General features: G+C 42.8%; 1 protein-coding gene across 5 annotated transcripts in view; it reads right to left on the bottom strand.

Moving 5' to 3' along the window:
• VSTM4 (V-set and transmembrane domain containing 4) overlaps nucleotides 1–14,495 on the bottom strand; it is a 40,417-nt gene extending 25,922 nt beyond the window's left edge. For 3 of the 5 annotated variants that reach the window (XR_008734007.1, XM_055721211.1, XM_055721210.1), the window contains exons 1-4: nucleotides 14,331–14,495; nucleotides 8,476–8,874; nucleotides 2,152–2,220; nucleotides 530–637 (exon numbers count right to left, since the gene is read on the bottom strand). Coding sequence is in view for 4 of the 5 variants with exons in the window: in XM_055721211.1 (XP_055577186.1) it covers nucleotides 530–637; nucleotides 2,152–2,220; nucleotides 8,476–8,874; nucleotides 14,331–14,385 (631 nt within the window). In the remaining variant the exon portion in view is untranslated. The remainder of the gene's footprint in view (nucleotides 1–529; nucleotides 638–2,151; nucleotides 2,221–8,475; nucleotides 8,875–14,330) is intronic. The other 2 variants (XM_055721212.1, XM_055721209.1) reach the window with 1 other exon arrangement.
• Between the last annotated feature and the right edge of the window lie 286 nt (nucleotides 14,496–14,781).

The following is a 14,781-nucleotide window of genomic DNA, read 5'->3' as shown; positions in this document are numbered from 1 at the left end:
AGATTATTGTGAAAAGGCATACCTGAATGATTAAATGATGCTTTAGTTTCAAAGAATGCTACAAATGAAAGAGTACTAATAACAACTCCCATATTCCCAAGAATATTGACAGCTAGTCAGGAAGGGAGAAGAAAACAGAACAGAATAAGGCTGCTTTGAAACCCCTCTAAATGTCTGCAGAAAGGTCACTCATGCAAAATGTTAGCTAGAGCTGATCAGAATGCAGTTTAATGATATATCACTTAGTTTTCTTTCAAAGAAGCTCCAACAAGCTTCAATTTATGTTTATGCAAAGCTGAAAGATTTTGAAGAGTCCAAACCAATTTTAAATGGCTATTCAAAGGGAGCAAAATGCCTTTGTTCTAGTTTTGCTGGCAGAAAAGTTTTTTTCTGCCAATAATTTTTTTTGTTTTTATTAAAATCAAGACAAGGAGATAATTCTCTTTTCTGCTTTTTCTGTATTCTCCTTCTCCCCCATCTCCCTCTTTGGTAAGGTCCTTGCAGTCAGCAAGAATGACATTTCACTAACCTGTGGATCTCCTCTTGTTCAGAAGTGACTGACAGAGAATGACAAATGTAAATAGGAGGACGCTGATGATTCCTATAGAACACACAAACACTGCATATACATACAGATCTGAAAGACAAGCACAGATAATAGTCAGTGTTGCAGCTGTATGCTTCATGCTTATAGGATAGAAAAATTAAATCAAGGTCTAAATAGACCCCTGCCCAAAGTATTTAGGGTAGAAGCTCAGAACTAATTTAATGCTTTTGAAGCTTTCTTATAGTGTCCTGCTCAGTTTAAAATTTGGTTGAAGTCTTCATAAATGCAACTAGGTTTAACTGCACCTAAAAGGGGGCTTACTTTCAGGAGAGATGACATGGCTGGTTTGGGGTTTTTTCTTTCCTTTTTTTTTTATGTGGAAAATGAGAAGCAAATAGACTTCAATTGGATTATTTCCCAGTTCAAACAGCTGTGCTTTTTTTTATATATAAACGAAGAAAAGGGGGATGGGTTTATATATAAACCAAGAAAAGGTGCTGCAAAACAGCAGGGGAGAAGTGCTAAGTAGCTGAGGAAGAAGCAAGAAACTCTGTGATTGCTTCTTTTGGTGGCAGCACCAGCTTGAAATTTTTGGGTTTTCGGGTTTTTTTGTTTGTTTGTTTTCCAGCCTACAGCCTCAGTCTCCCTTTATGGCTTTCATTCAGGTGCCGTAACACATTCCCAGTGGAGCTGACAGGAGTTGTACCATGGCAGATCAAGACAGAGTATTTTGTTCAGAAAAAAGAATAAATCTTTATTGACTTATTTCTGCTTTTACTAGAACTCCGAATAGAGTACTTCAGGGTTGCTGTACCCATTAATGTCTTGAAATGTCCTTAGGGAAGTATATTGGTTTCTTTCCTGTTTCACGGAGAGGAAACTAAGCCTCAGAGGTCAAGTGTTCTTGTAGAAAATAGCGTTGCTGCAACTAGACCCTTGATCTGCAGTTCTGTGCTTCATTTCCCTTACACAGTACAACAATATAGTTTGTAAATTGTGGTTTAAACAGCAAGGCTCCCCACAGAATCAAGGCCATCCTCCAAATGAACATTCCTGCCTGGCAGGCAGTGCAGCGGCTGCAGATGCTGTGCTGGCACCTTGCTAGTGCTCTGTTTTGGGGTGGGAGGAGGAGGAGGGAATCCCAACTTCGTGTAACTTCAGATTGCGCTCTCGTGGAACGGTTGTCCACTAATCTACACAGAAAATACTGCTTGCCTGGAAATTCAGGGGAGCTTTTAGCTGCTCTTGCAGTGCAGAGCATGTTCAGCACGCCGTTTCTAAGGTTAGTGGGAGCATAGAGACCTTGGTACCTCTTCAGACATGCTCAGCACCTTTCTGGATAGGGTCTGCATTTACTTTGCATGATTAGCCAGGCATAGGTTATTTTCCCATTGACCATAACAAATATACAAGAAACTGAAGCAGAGGCCATCCATTCTCTTTTCTCTAGCCCCTTGTACTCTGTGAGATGTTTTTTCAGGCAAAGCCTGAGTTTGCACAGGAACTGGCAAAACTGGTCCTGTTTGGGGCATTTTAGTTGCCCTGTAGTGCTGGACTAAGCTAACATCTTGTATAGAACCAATAGCAGTTAGATGCATCTTTACCTTCAAAAAACTTCCAAGTTTCATGGTTTTTCTTGAAAGTGGGATCATTAGAAGATTTTGAAGAAATCACTGGAAAAAAACACAAAGAAGACATGACAAGAACTGAAAACCTGTGGCACAAAGAAGACATGACAGGAACTGAAAACCTGTGGCATAAAAAGTTGGGACCTCTTGAAGCAAATGTAGTTCTGCCTTAGACTTCAGTACACCAATATGTTGCTTTGTCTTACAGGATAATTAGCTTTCGATTAACGCTTTATAACACTTCAGTTATAAAACAACATTGTAAAAATATCTTCCAGCAGATCGCATCTGGCTTGGCACTCCCCATGACTGCCATATGGCTTAACACTGCCTCCCTGATGTCATCTTATTCTGGGAAGATGCAATGTGTGGCTCTTCAATCAAAAGTTAAATGCAATGAAGAACAGCAAGAGAATAGAAACACACTTCAGAAATGCCTGCGCCTTAGAATAGGGTGGCCATGTGCTAATAATGTCTGTAATGACTTTGTGGGGATGGTCTCAGTATCTCAGGGAAAAAGCTGCCATTAATGCTCTATGTAGCTGGTTTTACTCTTGACGCGGTGTTCTCAGTTACCCAGAACTCGTACCTCTAGGGTTGCAGTTTGTGTTTCTGTGCCAAAACGGTATTTCTGAGAGAGGAGATGAACAATTTTTGCTCAAGAGAATGGGAACTCATTTTCCCTTGTAGTTATATATTAAAGATTCTTAACACTGTAGTCTATTTCAAAGTCTTAGAGGTTAAGAAAAAAAAATAATTGGAAGAACAGTAGCTTTACTGAAGGACACAGCATGGAGCCAGCCACATTAGGCACAGCTTTTTTAAAAACACAGGGAAGTCATTCTAGCAATTCCAACACGATAGTGTTTCCCCAGCTTCAGGATTGACTCTGTAGGCCCCTGATTATGTCCAGCTTGCCTTCCTTCCAAGGTTTCCCTCCAGTGTTCCTTGGCAGGTTAAACTGCCCTGCAATTCTTACAACAGTGCCCAAATAACACACTGAGAGAACCCAAGGTAAGAGCACTGCCCATGAGTTCTTTTTCTCCTTACTTCCCTCAAAAGCTGGCTTCTATGCCATGCCCTTTAAAAATACATGGATATGATACCTGCCTATCTGCAAAAAAACCACCCATGTATGCATGCATGGACTTTCTGAAGCATGTCCATACACTTCAGAAATTGCATATCTGAGCTCAAAAGCAGACTGCATTGGCTGTGTCTGCATACTCCCAGTGTCCTTCCCTTAGATGTAGGAACAGATGAGGCCGTACATCTGAACTAACGTAAACTGCTCTGTCAGTGCTGTATCAATGGCCATCGACTTTTGAGTGCAGAATAGTTTAAGTTCTCAGCTAGCATTCTTCTGCCTATGGGTGGGAGGTTTTCCCAAGAAGACTGCATGCCCAGTTACACCAGCTCACCTAGAAAAAGGGTGGACTGAATGACTATGTTCTAACTCAGTTAAGAGGGAAAATAGCTGCAGTTTGCACAGAATTGTGCTCTCTGATTCAAAAGGAGCAGACTACAGAGCACTGGGCAAATCGGTGAATGTCAGTATCATAACAGCTGTACAACCTAGCACTAGAATCCAAATGCTCTGACTGCTGGATCACTGTTCAAAACCTTCTCTGCTCTCCTCAGCCACATTGTTTATACATGCTGACATTTTTTGATGACATCAGATTAGATTATGTCACTTGTGTTAAACCATTATTTTTCTTCTGCTAACAATTATTACAACGGAATAGGAGTCTGGTGATGTCCTCCAGATTGCCAGTGAGGTCTGAATTTCCAAAAGAGGTTCACATGGCAAATCTTTAAAGTATCTTACTGGAAAGGGAATTCATTAAGGAGTGTCCTGTATGGATGTGAGGTGTGACGCTAACTCAATGAATATAGAACTACTTTCAGGACTGATGAAATCTTCTGTTCAGTTGTGATGGCAAGATCATCCTGAATATTTTAACAAATCTATTCATTACATGAAATCATCACACATGTAGATTTTTGGCAAGTATTTTACAATAACTTCCCTGAAAAAAAAGGGCTTTTCTTCCTACTGGGGAAAGAAAACACCTTGCATTCCTGTAACTTGCAACATTTTTACAGTTTAGAAAGAAGGAAAAGTTAGTTTTCCTTCTTTGCAGTAACTGATCTGAACCCCACACCTTAGCTACACAGAGCAATGAGAAGTTTCTGTGTTACAGTTAGCAATAGCCTGAGCAGATATGAAAGATGCAGAGTGGCATTTTGTGGAGTATGACAAGTGGTCTGACAACATTTTATGTTGTTTTTTCTTCTGCTACCATTTACCTGGAACATGTCATTCCCTCTCCAAGCCCTCCTGACAAATCCGTATGTTTCATTGCAAACATTTAAGAAATTCCATCATTTAGTGAATGAGAAAACACTTTAAACTGCTGAACTGCTTTATGAAATTACATTATCACAGGAAAATCCTAAAAATTATTTTCCATCTGACTTTTTCTCTACACCCCCACTCACCCCACCCAGTTTGTTAGTTGTTCTAGTTCTGTACTTCTTGGGTACATCTATCGCTCTATTTTGCAAGTCCTTCATGCAAGAAACACATTACTTGTTATCGATCCTATCTTTCAGTGTATTGCTCTTGGAGCTAGCTACCTGGTCTGGTGCAGAGGATCTGAGGGAAAGGTCAGTACAGTGTGAGCCCCTGGCTGAAAGAGCATTCTCCTCCTCCAGTTTCTCTCTGTCTCTTAACATCAGACCTGGCCCTCTCTAGCTCTCTTCCCTCAAGTTATCCTCAGAATTTTTTCTCTAAAGCGCTGGAAAAAAATGTAGTCTATGCTCTAGGAGACTCTGGAATTGTATGGTGGCCTCCTAGCCCTGCTTGTAGGCCTGCAAGCTTCAGCCCTGACCATCTATTTGAGATGCTGTTGGAAGTAACAACACCTGGTAGTTACTCACAGCCTCTCCTCCTCTTTTCCACTGGCACAGCATTTGCATCACTTGTTCTTTCTGGGTTGAGATGAGAGCCTTGGCTTCCCTTCCCCATGCCAGTTGCCAGTTTTGCCCCTTCCCAAAAGTGGGAGGCTGAGGCAGTTGGGATGATCAGCCCTCCTGTTTGCCAGTTCCTTCTTGACACTGGCTGAATCTCTCCTTCCAGCCAAATGTAGAGGGGTGAAGAAGGAAGAGATAGGGAAAGGAGGAGCAGAGCCAGTTCCTAGCCAAGCACAGGAACAGCAGGGAAGAACAACTGCTGAGCATGAAGCAAGCTAATGCCTGAATTCTGTAGGGCTAAATCATGCATGCAATAAAGTTTCATTTCATATCCCTTTGTGGTTGTAAAACTAACCACTGTGTCTTGGCTCCAGCCACTCAACATGGGGTCAGTGCTTGTAAAACTTCATGCCCTCCAGAAATTAAGATGGCTGAGTTCAGGAGATCTTGGACTCTAGTATTTTTACTCCTCCCTGTTTAAAAACAAAAGAGTGAAAACAGCAGCAAAAGTCATACAAGACACTGTTCTTTCAGCTGTGAAGCTAATTAATTCTATGTTCCATACCCAAATGGCTCCTCTCACCACAACCTTAGTACTGGGCTCATTTGCCTGTGGTATGTCCAGGAGCCCCTGACTGCAATATGTAAGGTCACTGGGCACACAGCAGCTCAAGAACAATAATTAACCTTTTTTGTTCTTACAGCCTTCCTTCAGTTAGGAGGTTCATACAGATCTTCTCATCCTCACCCCAACCAATTTCACATTACTTGTACAACCTTAATATCTTTAAGGCCATTATCTCATTAAAATCAGCCCATGGATTCAAAAGGGTGCAGACTAGTTTATAGTGTGATCATGTAAGCTTTGGGTTTTTTAGGATACCAGGTGTGGATTACAGATCACACTTGGCTGCAGGATTATATTTCTGACCTGTGCTACTGATTGCTCTGGTAATTCATACTTAGGAGTCTAATGAACATTGGGGAAGTTTTGCTGTAAGTCCAGTTGTGTGGTCTCCTGTGCAAAAGAAGTGTGGCTGATGTACAGAGCTGTGGTCTGGGTGTTGGAGGGGTGGGCATTTCCCTGGTGGAGACAGGTAAGGTGTTGGGGCTCCTCTTGGGACTTGGGTCCTGCTCTGTCATTATTTATATTTCTGACTGTCTGCAACCAGGGAGCAGGGGAAATCCCATATCAATGTCTTAGAGGCTTCCCAGACAAGTTTTCCATGCCAAATAAGACCTAAGAGTTTAGCAGAACTTCAGTTTTGGACCATTAGTGTCTTTCATCATTGGTAGTAATAATTAGCTAATCACATTATGTTAATGCCATGATTTCTCAAGGCAAATTTAAAGATCGCTGGTCAATATGAAGCTGCTCTTTATCTCTTGTTATACTATATTTTTTCATGTCTTTGTTGTCAAACTTTTTGATAGATCAAAGTGAAAGCTTGTGATACCCGAGAGCCATCCACAGGAGATAATGCACTCAAAATTATTTTTTACTGTCACACTTCTCTCCCTAGTGTGTTTATAATCCAAAAGTAATACAGAAACCTGAATGACACCAGTGAAGCTGTAGTTGATGGAATGTGCTTTGGATTAAGAGCACATAAACATGTTCAAATCCATCTTGAAAAGGCTTGTAGTCAATGGAGTTCCCTCACACCAAAATTAGTTTCAGAGGAGAGCTAGGGCCATTTTCACCAAAACATACGGTGGATAAGTGGGATTAGGGTTTCCCAGCTGCAGGAAAAACCTTTAAGGTCTAAACACGATGATAAATTTAGCATGAATAGGAGTGGCAGAAACTTCATGAAGTACAGTTTCCTCCCACAAGATTTTCTGTGATTGCTGGATGAGCCTTTTGAATTTCCAGACCCATGGTCCAAGCAGTCACCCTTGATTTTTGGCATTATCTTTAGAGTTGGCCATGTGGGAAATGAACTTTTCTGTTTATAAAGCCACAAGCAGGGGGCTAGTTTGCCAGCTAGGGCTAATGGCACAACTGCTGAGCTCCACCACCTCTTCAAAGAAGCCTGTTCTCCAAATTCAGTTTTACCCATCTCTGAAAGAGTGGGTGTGGTGGTTTTAGATTTGAGCTGACCCATCCCAAAGAGAAGGCTTGTTTGTAACTTGGTTCAAAACCATCAGTCATTGCTAGTCATTTCTTTATCTGGAGTTCAAAACAGCTTTTCTAGCTCTGCTTTCTGGCTACAAGTGGTATAAACAAAGGTACAGAAGTGATACTAGAAATGCTACTTACCAACTGCTGCTAGACTAGTTCTAAAAGCAATGAAAACACTAAGAGAGAGGCAAAACACAGATCTAAAATATAATGGTTCTATTTCTGGCTGACCCACTGCATTTTTTTCAGAAAATAAGTTAATTTCTCTCTGTTTCTATCTCTTTGTATTTAAATAATAATGGCATTTGTTTATTCCCACTAGCAAAGTCATAGAGAACTTGTATTCGGTCTGGCTGAGATGGAGTTAATTGTCCCCATAGCAGCCCTTCGAGCGCTGTGCTCTGTTTTGGTAGCTACAAAGGTGTTGATAACACACCAGTGTTACTGCTGCTGCTGGGTAGTTCTCACACAGCATCAAGGTTGTCTCTCTAGCATTACCCCCCTCACCAGTAGGCTGGGGGTGGGCAAGATCTTGGGAGGAGAAATAGCCAGGACAGCTGACCCAAACTGACCAAAGGTTTATTCCATACCATATAATGTCTGCTTGGCAATAAAAGCTAAGAAAAAGGAGTAGGAAGGGGGCATTCATTATTTACGACAATTGCCTTTCAGAGCAACTGCTATGCATACTGAAGCCCTGCTTCCTAAGAAGTCTCTAGGCATCTGTTTTCCTTTGCTTCTGTGCACAGCCTTTGCATTTGCTTTATTAAACTGCCTTTATCTTGCCCCACAAGGGTTTTTTCCATCTTATTTTCTCCCCTCCCTGTCCTACTGAGGAAAGGAGTGATAGAACATTTTAGTGGGCACCTGGTGTCCAGCCAAGGCCAAACCACTGCAGACCTGTGGCTGAACGTAAAGGAGTTTTAATTACTGCTATTCTGGTAAAAGGCAAAGGAAATAGACTATCTTCTACAAATCTACCAGTCTTCCCACTTTTTTACATCTCATTATGGGCTAAATAATGTTTAAATTGTAATGTGTAAGTAAAGAAATTATTAGTTTTTCTTCTCATATCCACAGATAACACTCAAAAATAACCTCACTTCAAGTATCTAACAGATTAACTTGCAAGAAAAGAAAAAAAAGGGATCATTGGACAAGAAAAAATGATAGAACTGAAATCAGTAGTCTCTCACCTCTTATTTCGGTAGCTGCTGTGCCATTTGACCAGGCCGTCCACTTATTCCTGTGTTTGCCAATTTCCTGGACTTTGCATATATAATGTCCTTGATCTGTTTCCTGGAGGCTTAGAATAAGAAATTTGTACATAGTTCCGTGTTTTTCTTTAAGAAGATGAAGTCTTTGCTTGTGGAAATGATGAGTATAATTTCCATAATATTGGACAGACCCAAACTTCGTCATTTTGATCATCAGATATTCCTGGGTAGGTGACGCAGCAAATACCCACCGCACAGCCAGCAAATTTTCTGTCTTTCTCTTTTGAGAAATGTGGCAGTAAAGGGTAGCATTATCTCCCTCCAAGTATCGCACTGTTGGTCCTGGAGAGACTGTCACATTTAAAGCCTCACAAACATCTGCAAAGGAAAGAAAAGATGGTGAGAATCCTCCATACCAGCACAACAGCATCATAATCTCTCCCAGTATGCAAATCCACTGTAGGTAAACTGATGGCATCTGTTCAGTGTGTAGCAATTTAATGAGCTTTTAGAACCTGACATCTGTCTCTCTGTGAATGTTAAAGATGGTATAAGGCCCTCCTTCAGTGAGTCTGCTCTAGTATTCTTGCTGTCACTAATAAGATAGGGCTGAAGTGGACACCTTGCTGCTGTCATAGGCTCAAAATCACAATCTTTTGTCAGTCTGAATGAGCATTAATCTAAAACTAGCTTGGAACGAGAGCAAAAAAATGTCTTTTGGAAAGCTGTTCCATGACCAGCTCTTCTAATCACTTGCATCCCACTCAGGATTTCCAGGCTAAATTGTCTCAGTAGCCAGTTTATGCCCATCTGTTCCTGTGCCAATCTTAGGTTTAAATAGTGTTTTCTTCTCTAGGTCTTGCTTCCTGACTCCATACAGAAAGCAGTTATCTGGTGTCTCAGCCTTTGCTTTGTTGAGCTAAAGAAGCCAAGCTGTTAGTCTCCTCTTGTGAAGTACTGCCTTCACTTCCATATTCACTTTAGTAGTCCTTCTCTGCATTGTTTCCAGTTTAATTTTTTTTTGATTGTAATTTTTTATATATTTTTCTTAATGTGGGTGACTGGAATTATAGACGCGGTCTGGAAAGAGGCTCTCCAATGTGAAATAGTCATGGTACTTCTCAGATTCTACTGGGATATATACCTTGCCTGGTATATCCCAGAATTACATTGTCTTTCTTCGTGATATTTTCACACTTGATTACATGTCAGTTTACAATTAAATAATATACTTTGGCATTTTCTTTGTCATTTCTGGTTCAATTCCTAGTATACCAAAAGAATTCTTACTAATCTCCAAGTACATGACATTGCTTCACTAAGTTCTGCTCCACTTTTGTCACTTGGTCCTCAGTCTTTCCTACATGCTATCCCAGTCTTGTGCTAACTTGATATGGTCACATAATTTCAACATGTATGCTTCTTTCTACTTCTTCTAGACATCATTTGCACAAACCTTACATGATACTGTTCCCTAGATGATCACTGAAAAACTACTAACCTCCCTATTATGCCTGTAACCAGCTCCTTTCACAGTTCTCCATGTCCTCTGTTTTAAGTAATACTCTCCTTGTCATAACCAAATGGTCATCTCAAACCTGGGTTAAATCTGTTAGATTAGTCCTTCTGACTACAAATTCAAATTAATCAGACATTATTTGCATGACACAATATGGCATAAGATTATATTGGGGCAAATCATTACTTCACTGTTCCATTCATTTCTGACTCTTTCTGCTCTTCATCATAAACTTATCTTAGACCAGTTGTTTGTCTCTCTGCTTTACTTCTAGCAACAGAGAGTATAGGTGAAGACTGAAAGAAATCCATAGATGTTCATTAGAGGAAGATTTTTCTTTCCTGACCTGATTTATGCTGGTCTGATTTTCTGAGGCATGGGAATCAACACTCATTTTATTTCCTTCCTAATGTACATTAAGAATGTTCTTATTAGTCATATCAGAGACTGATTTATTTTTTACCAATGGTATATTGTGGCAATATGTTCCCTAAATGACTTGTAATGTGTAATCTACTGGTTTGATGGCATCCACTAGAGAGAACCATATTTCAACAGTGAGCGAGCAGTCCCTGCAATACGCTCTGCAGACACAAAGTGTCCTCTAAAATATGAATTTTAAACTTCCAGTTATGTGAATATACTGTACTCAAATACTAATGAGAATTGCAACTCTGGGAGAATGATTTTTTCATTTCTGGACACTTTTCTAGCACATCATCTAGGAACATTTTAACAAAGGGGATGAGCATTTTGGCAAAGACTCTTGGCTGCCATCAGTTCCTGAAACACAAACATATATTTATCTTCAAAATAAGCAAGTAAAGTATTTCCATTTAGTTTCTGAAGGAGTATTGGAGTCAGAGACACTGGTTTTGTGGCCCTGGTGAAGTTGTGAAACAGACTGGTGAATTGTATCACCTTACTTAAAGTAAATCCACAAAGTTAAGGAAGTTACATTGCAGCTGTTTGAGAAGAACCCTCTGAAAATCAAGAGTATAATAAATATTTTGGGTCATTTCAATAGAATGCTCTACTGAATGGTGTATTTTTTCCGAGTAGACATTATGTTTTCTTCATGAAGGAGAAAATAAGTTGTACAAAGAAAACTGGGAGGGTTTAATTTCTTAAAGAAACTACAACTAAGCATGGCCTAGGTTATCAGTATAATTATCTGTGCCTGATGTTTGTGTGTGCAATTCATGTAACTGCCAAAGCAAGATATTATTCTGGATTGCAGGAAGCACACAAGTAGGATAGGATGTTGAAATTTAAAATTAAGGCTGAATACAACCAAAAAGTTTAGAGGAATGAAAGTTCAGTTATTGTTGGAGTTATCTGACCTTGGTATTTACAGGCAGATATGAAGATAAGGCCTCTACCATTAAAATAAGATTAAATTTTGAAGGCTGTGCTGCTTATAAATGAGGAATAAGTTTAAGAATTTCAACACTTTTGGGGGTTCTTATAATTACTTACACTATAAATGTTTAATAAATCATTTATTAAAGTGTGGTTTGGGTAAATAAAAACCCAAACTTTTTCTACTGAATTTATGAACATGTAATGAAAACTGTAAAGAAAAACAATTATGTCATTTTCCTGACATGTGAACTTCTTGTTTGAAAAAGCTGGCTAGGATTAATGTGGAGTAGAGTCCCAAAATAAAAGGCAAAAGTATCATTGCTTAACTTAAAACTAGGCAGAACATAGTGCCAAAAAGTATGCAAGAGAAAATAAAGAGGAACTCAGATACGGTGATGATGGAAGCCTCTGCAAGAAGATAAAAAAGCATTGTGCATGGAGTCTCTGATCCCTTTCTAGCTGTTTATACTCATACAGACATTGGTATTTTATACCTAAGGCTTCTGCTTTTTCCTTTGGGGACACTCCTTTTCATAAGGAAATATCAAATTTTGCATCCTTCATGTTGTCTGATCAGTGGGAATCCATCTCCTTATCTTCCTTCTGTGGCTTCTATTGGTGTGGCCAAACCAGTGCAGCCATGAGGAGGGTTTTGGAAATTTCCTGACGATTTTACCATGATCTCATCTCATCTCATCTTACATTGAACAGGGTCAGGTGATGCTTTATATAAAATGGAAAAACAGTATCCATTTGACTCTATCCTCTCACTGCCGTTGGAGCAGGAACAGTGGTGGATTTTGGAGGAAAGAGGTCATTTACCTCTTATGTGGAAAGGAAAAGCCTCATTCAGGGCTCTCAGACACTAGTGGAAATGTTCCTCCTGTATTTAGCAAGCACTGAATCAGCCCCAACATGAGGTTTACCCTTGTAATGGGCTTCTTGCCAAGACAAGAGACTTCTCCACAAGTTGAGAGCAGGCTTGTATGCCAGCAGAGCACCTAATTTCTAGACTTCAGATTGCTGCTCCAAGTGAGGAATCACTGGTTTTCTTCTCCTGCCTAGTCAGTATAGCATGATGTAGCTGCTCAGGTGGAGCTCACCACAACAGTCTTGCTTCTGCTTGGAAAGGGAAACTATTTATAGAAAGGGGAGGAGAGTGAGTCAAAGACTTGAGGATTCCTTTGCAGTGTGCTTAATCATCAAACACATCTCTCCTATTTGCAGCCAGCTCACTTAGTTGCCCCCATCCTGATGCTATAGCTATTTGTTTCATTGGTACCCTCCACCTGCTTGTCTCACTAGTCTGTTGGGAGTCAGGGAAGGTTACTGCTGACTAAACTCCGTTTTGAAAAGTGTTGTTTTGAAAATAGTCCACTTCTGCTTACACCAGTTCAGTTTGAAGTATTAGCTGGGTTTGGACTTTGTTTTCTGCCCATACTACATAGCAAAACACTTCCGCAGCACTGTCAGGAGTAACAAATAACACTTTCAGCAGCCAGCAATCCTGTCTGTGCCAGGGCTGTCCCCTGTGCTGGAACCAGTAGCAAAGGCCCCCAGCCACTGCTGGGTCCTTATGTTTGGTGAGCGGTTTCAGCATGGTTGCGTTTTTGTGGAAGAACTCCAGCTACTGCAGTTGAGATACTTGTACGCAGAGCTGCTCCTGTGTGCTACTGCTCACAGCCCAGGTTTACTGTTATAGACAGGGCCCTCTCCCTTCCTCCAGGGAGACTGGCCTGCAGAATCTACAACCCAGCCTTCAGGGCTGAGGGGACTTTTTTCCTCAGCTGCTGCTGATAGCTAAGGGACTACAGAGGCACGCCATCAGCGCAGTTACCTTGTGATCTCAGATTTGCATGACCAGAAGCATAGGGGTTGGCTTTTATTGTGTTGTAGTTTGTTCTGTGAAACAATGTTACTGTCAAAGCCTGCTTTATTTTGACTTCTCTACAATTAAAAAAGTAAGTGGAGCAGATGAGCCAGGATGAAGCAAAGCTCTTTGTTTAAATGAAAATAATTAGGAGCTGGCTAGCAAGACCACCAAAAGCAACCAGATTTTTTCAGTTGAACGGATCTGTCTGCGAGTTTCATGTCAGAGACTCCTTCTCAGGAGGACTCCTGAGCTTCTGCACTGACCGAAGATGGACTTGAACCAAACCTCTGCCTCTACCATCTCCTGCCCTTTTGACATATTCCTTTGAACTGGAGTATGTTCACTGCTTTTAACCTTGAGTGAGCAGGGCTTCCCCACCCCTCTAACCCTCCCTGCACCTTGAAGTTCAGATCTGGAGTCTGTGTCCATTTTGCAGCTTTAGGAGACAGCGCTGGCCCAATGCACCTTTGATTTTGCAGGAGGTTTCTTACAGCCGACCTACGGGTTCTGTTTGCGGCGGGCGCCTACAGAATCCAGGCACCTGTGGAAAAACCAGTGCCGCACCTCCCTTTGCTTGCAGTTCCACGGGGCAGCTCGGCACCGTCCCGCCTGGCACAGGAGGTGGCGGAGGACACGTTTCTTAAACTTCTGCACGGGAAGGGCTGTCTTTTTTAGAAGTACAGTTTGCGGCTCAGGTCGCCGTGCAGAAACGCTGCTGCCGGGAGCCCGGAAGGCGGCGGCAGAGCGGGGCGGGGGGCGGCGGGGCAGGACCCGGCCGGCCGCGGGGAGCGGGGTGGCCGCTCCCGTCGCTGCCGTTGGGCTTCCCCGGGCGGCGGTCCCGCCAGGCCCCCTCTCCTGGTGCTCGAGTACCGGGCGCTGCCGCCGCCCCTTCGGCGGTGCCGACGGCGGGCTGGGGGCCCGGACCCCGCTCCGTGGCGCCAAGGGGCGGGCGGCGTCCCGAGGCGGAGCCCCGAGTCCCGCGGGCGGCCGAGGGGCTGCCCCGGCCCGGCCCGGCCGGGAGGGACGGAGGGAGGGAGGGAGGGAGCCGCCGGGCTGGGCGCCCGCGGTGCCGCTTACCTGGGGCCGTGGCCGTGGCCAGCAGTGCGGCCAGCGCCGTGGCCAGGAGGCGCATGGCCCGCAGGGCGCCGGGTCGGGTCCCGTCCCGTCCCTTCCCTTCCCTCTCTGCCGAGCTGCCTCCCTCCTCTCCTCCCTGGCCTCTCGCCTCCTCCCCGCCCGGTCCTCGCTTCTCCCCTTGCCTTTCATCTCCTCCCCTTTCTCCTCCTTTTTTTTCCGCTTTCTTCCTTCCCTCCCTACTTCTCTGCTCTTCCCACCGTCCGGCCCCCTATTCAACACCCCTCCTTTTTCTCTCGCCTTCTTTCCCTTTCCTTTCTCCCCGCCGAGCCCAGGCCTGTGGGGTGACACTAGGACGGGATAAGGCAGCTCCATCTGTAGCCTGTGACCCCCCCGTGCACACACCCTCAGCCCGAAGGGCCCGGGTCTGCAGGTGGTGGGTGGGATGCTCCCGTAG

This window comes from Falco cherrug, chromosome 9 (genome assembly GCF_023634085.1).
Source record: "Falco cherrug isolate bFalChe1 chromosome 9, bFalChe1.pri, whole genome shotgun sequence".
In the NCBI taxonomy this organism is placed as follows: Eukaryota; Metazoa; Chordata; class Aves; order Falconiformes; family Falconidae; genus Falco; species Falco cherrug.
Note: the sequence above shows the minus strand (reverse complement) of the source record. Positions and strands in the feature narration are given on the sequence as shown.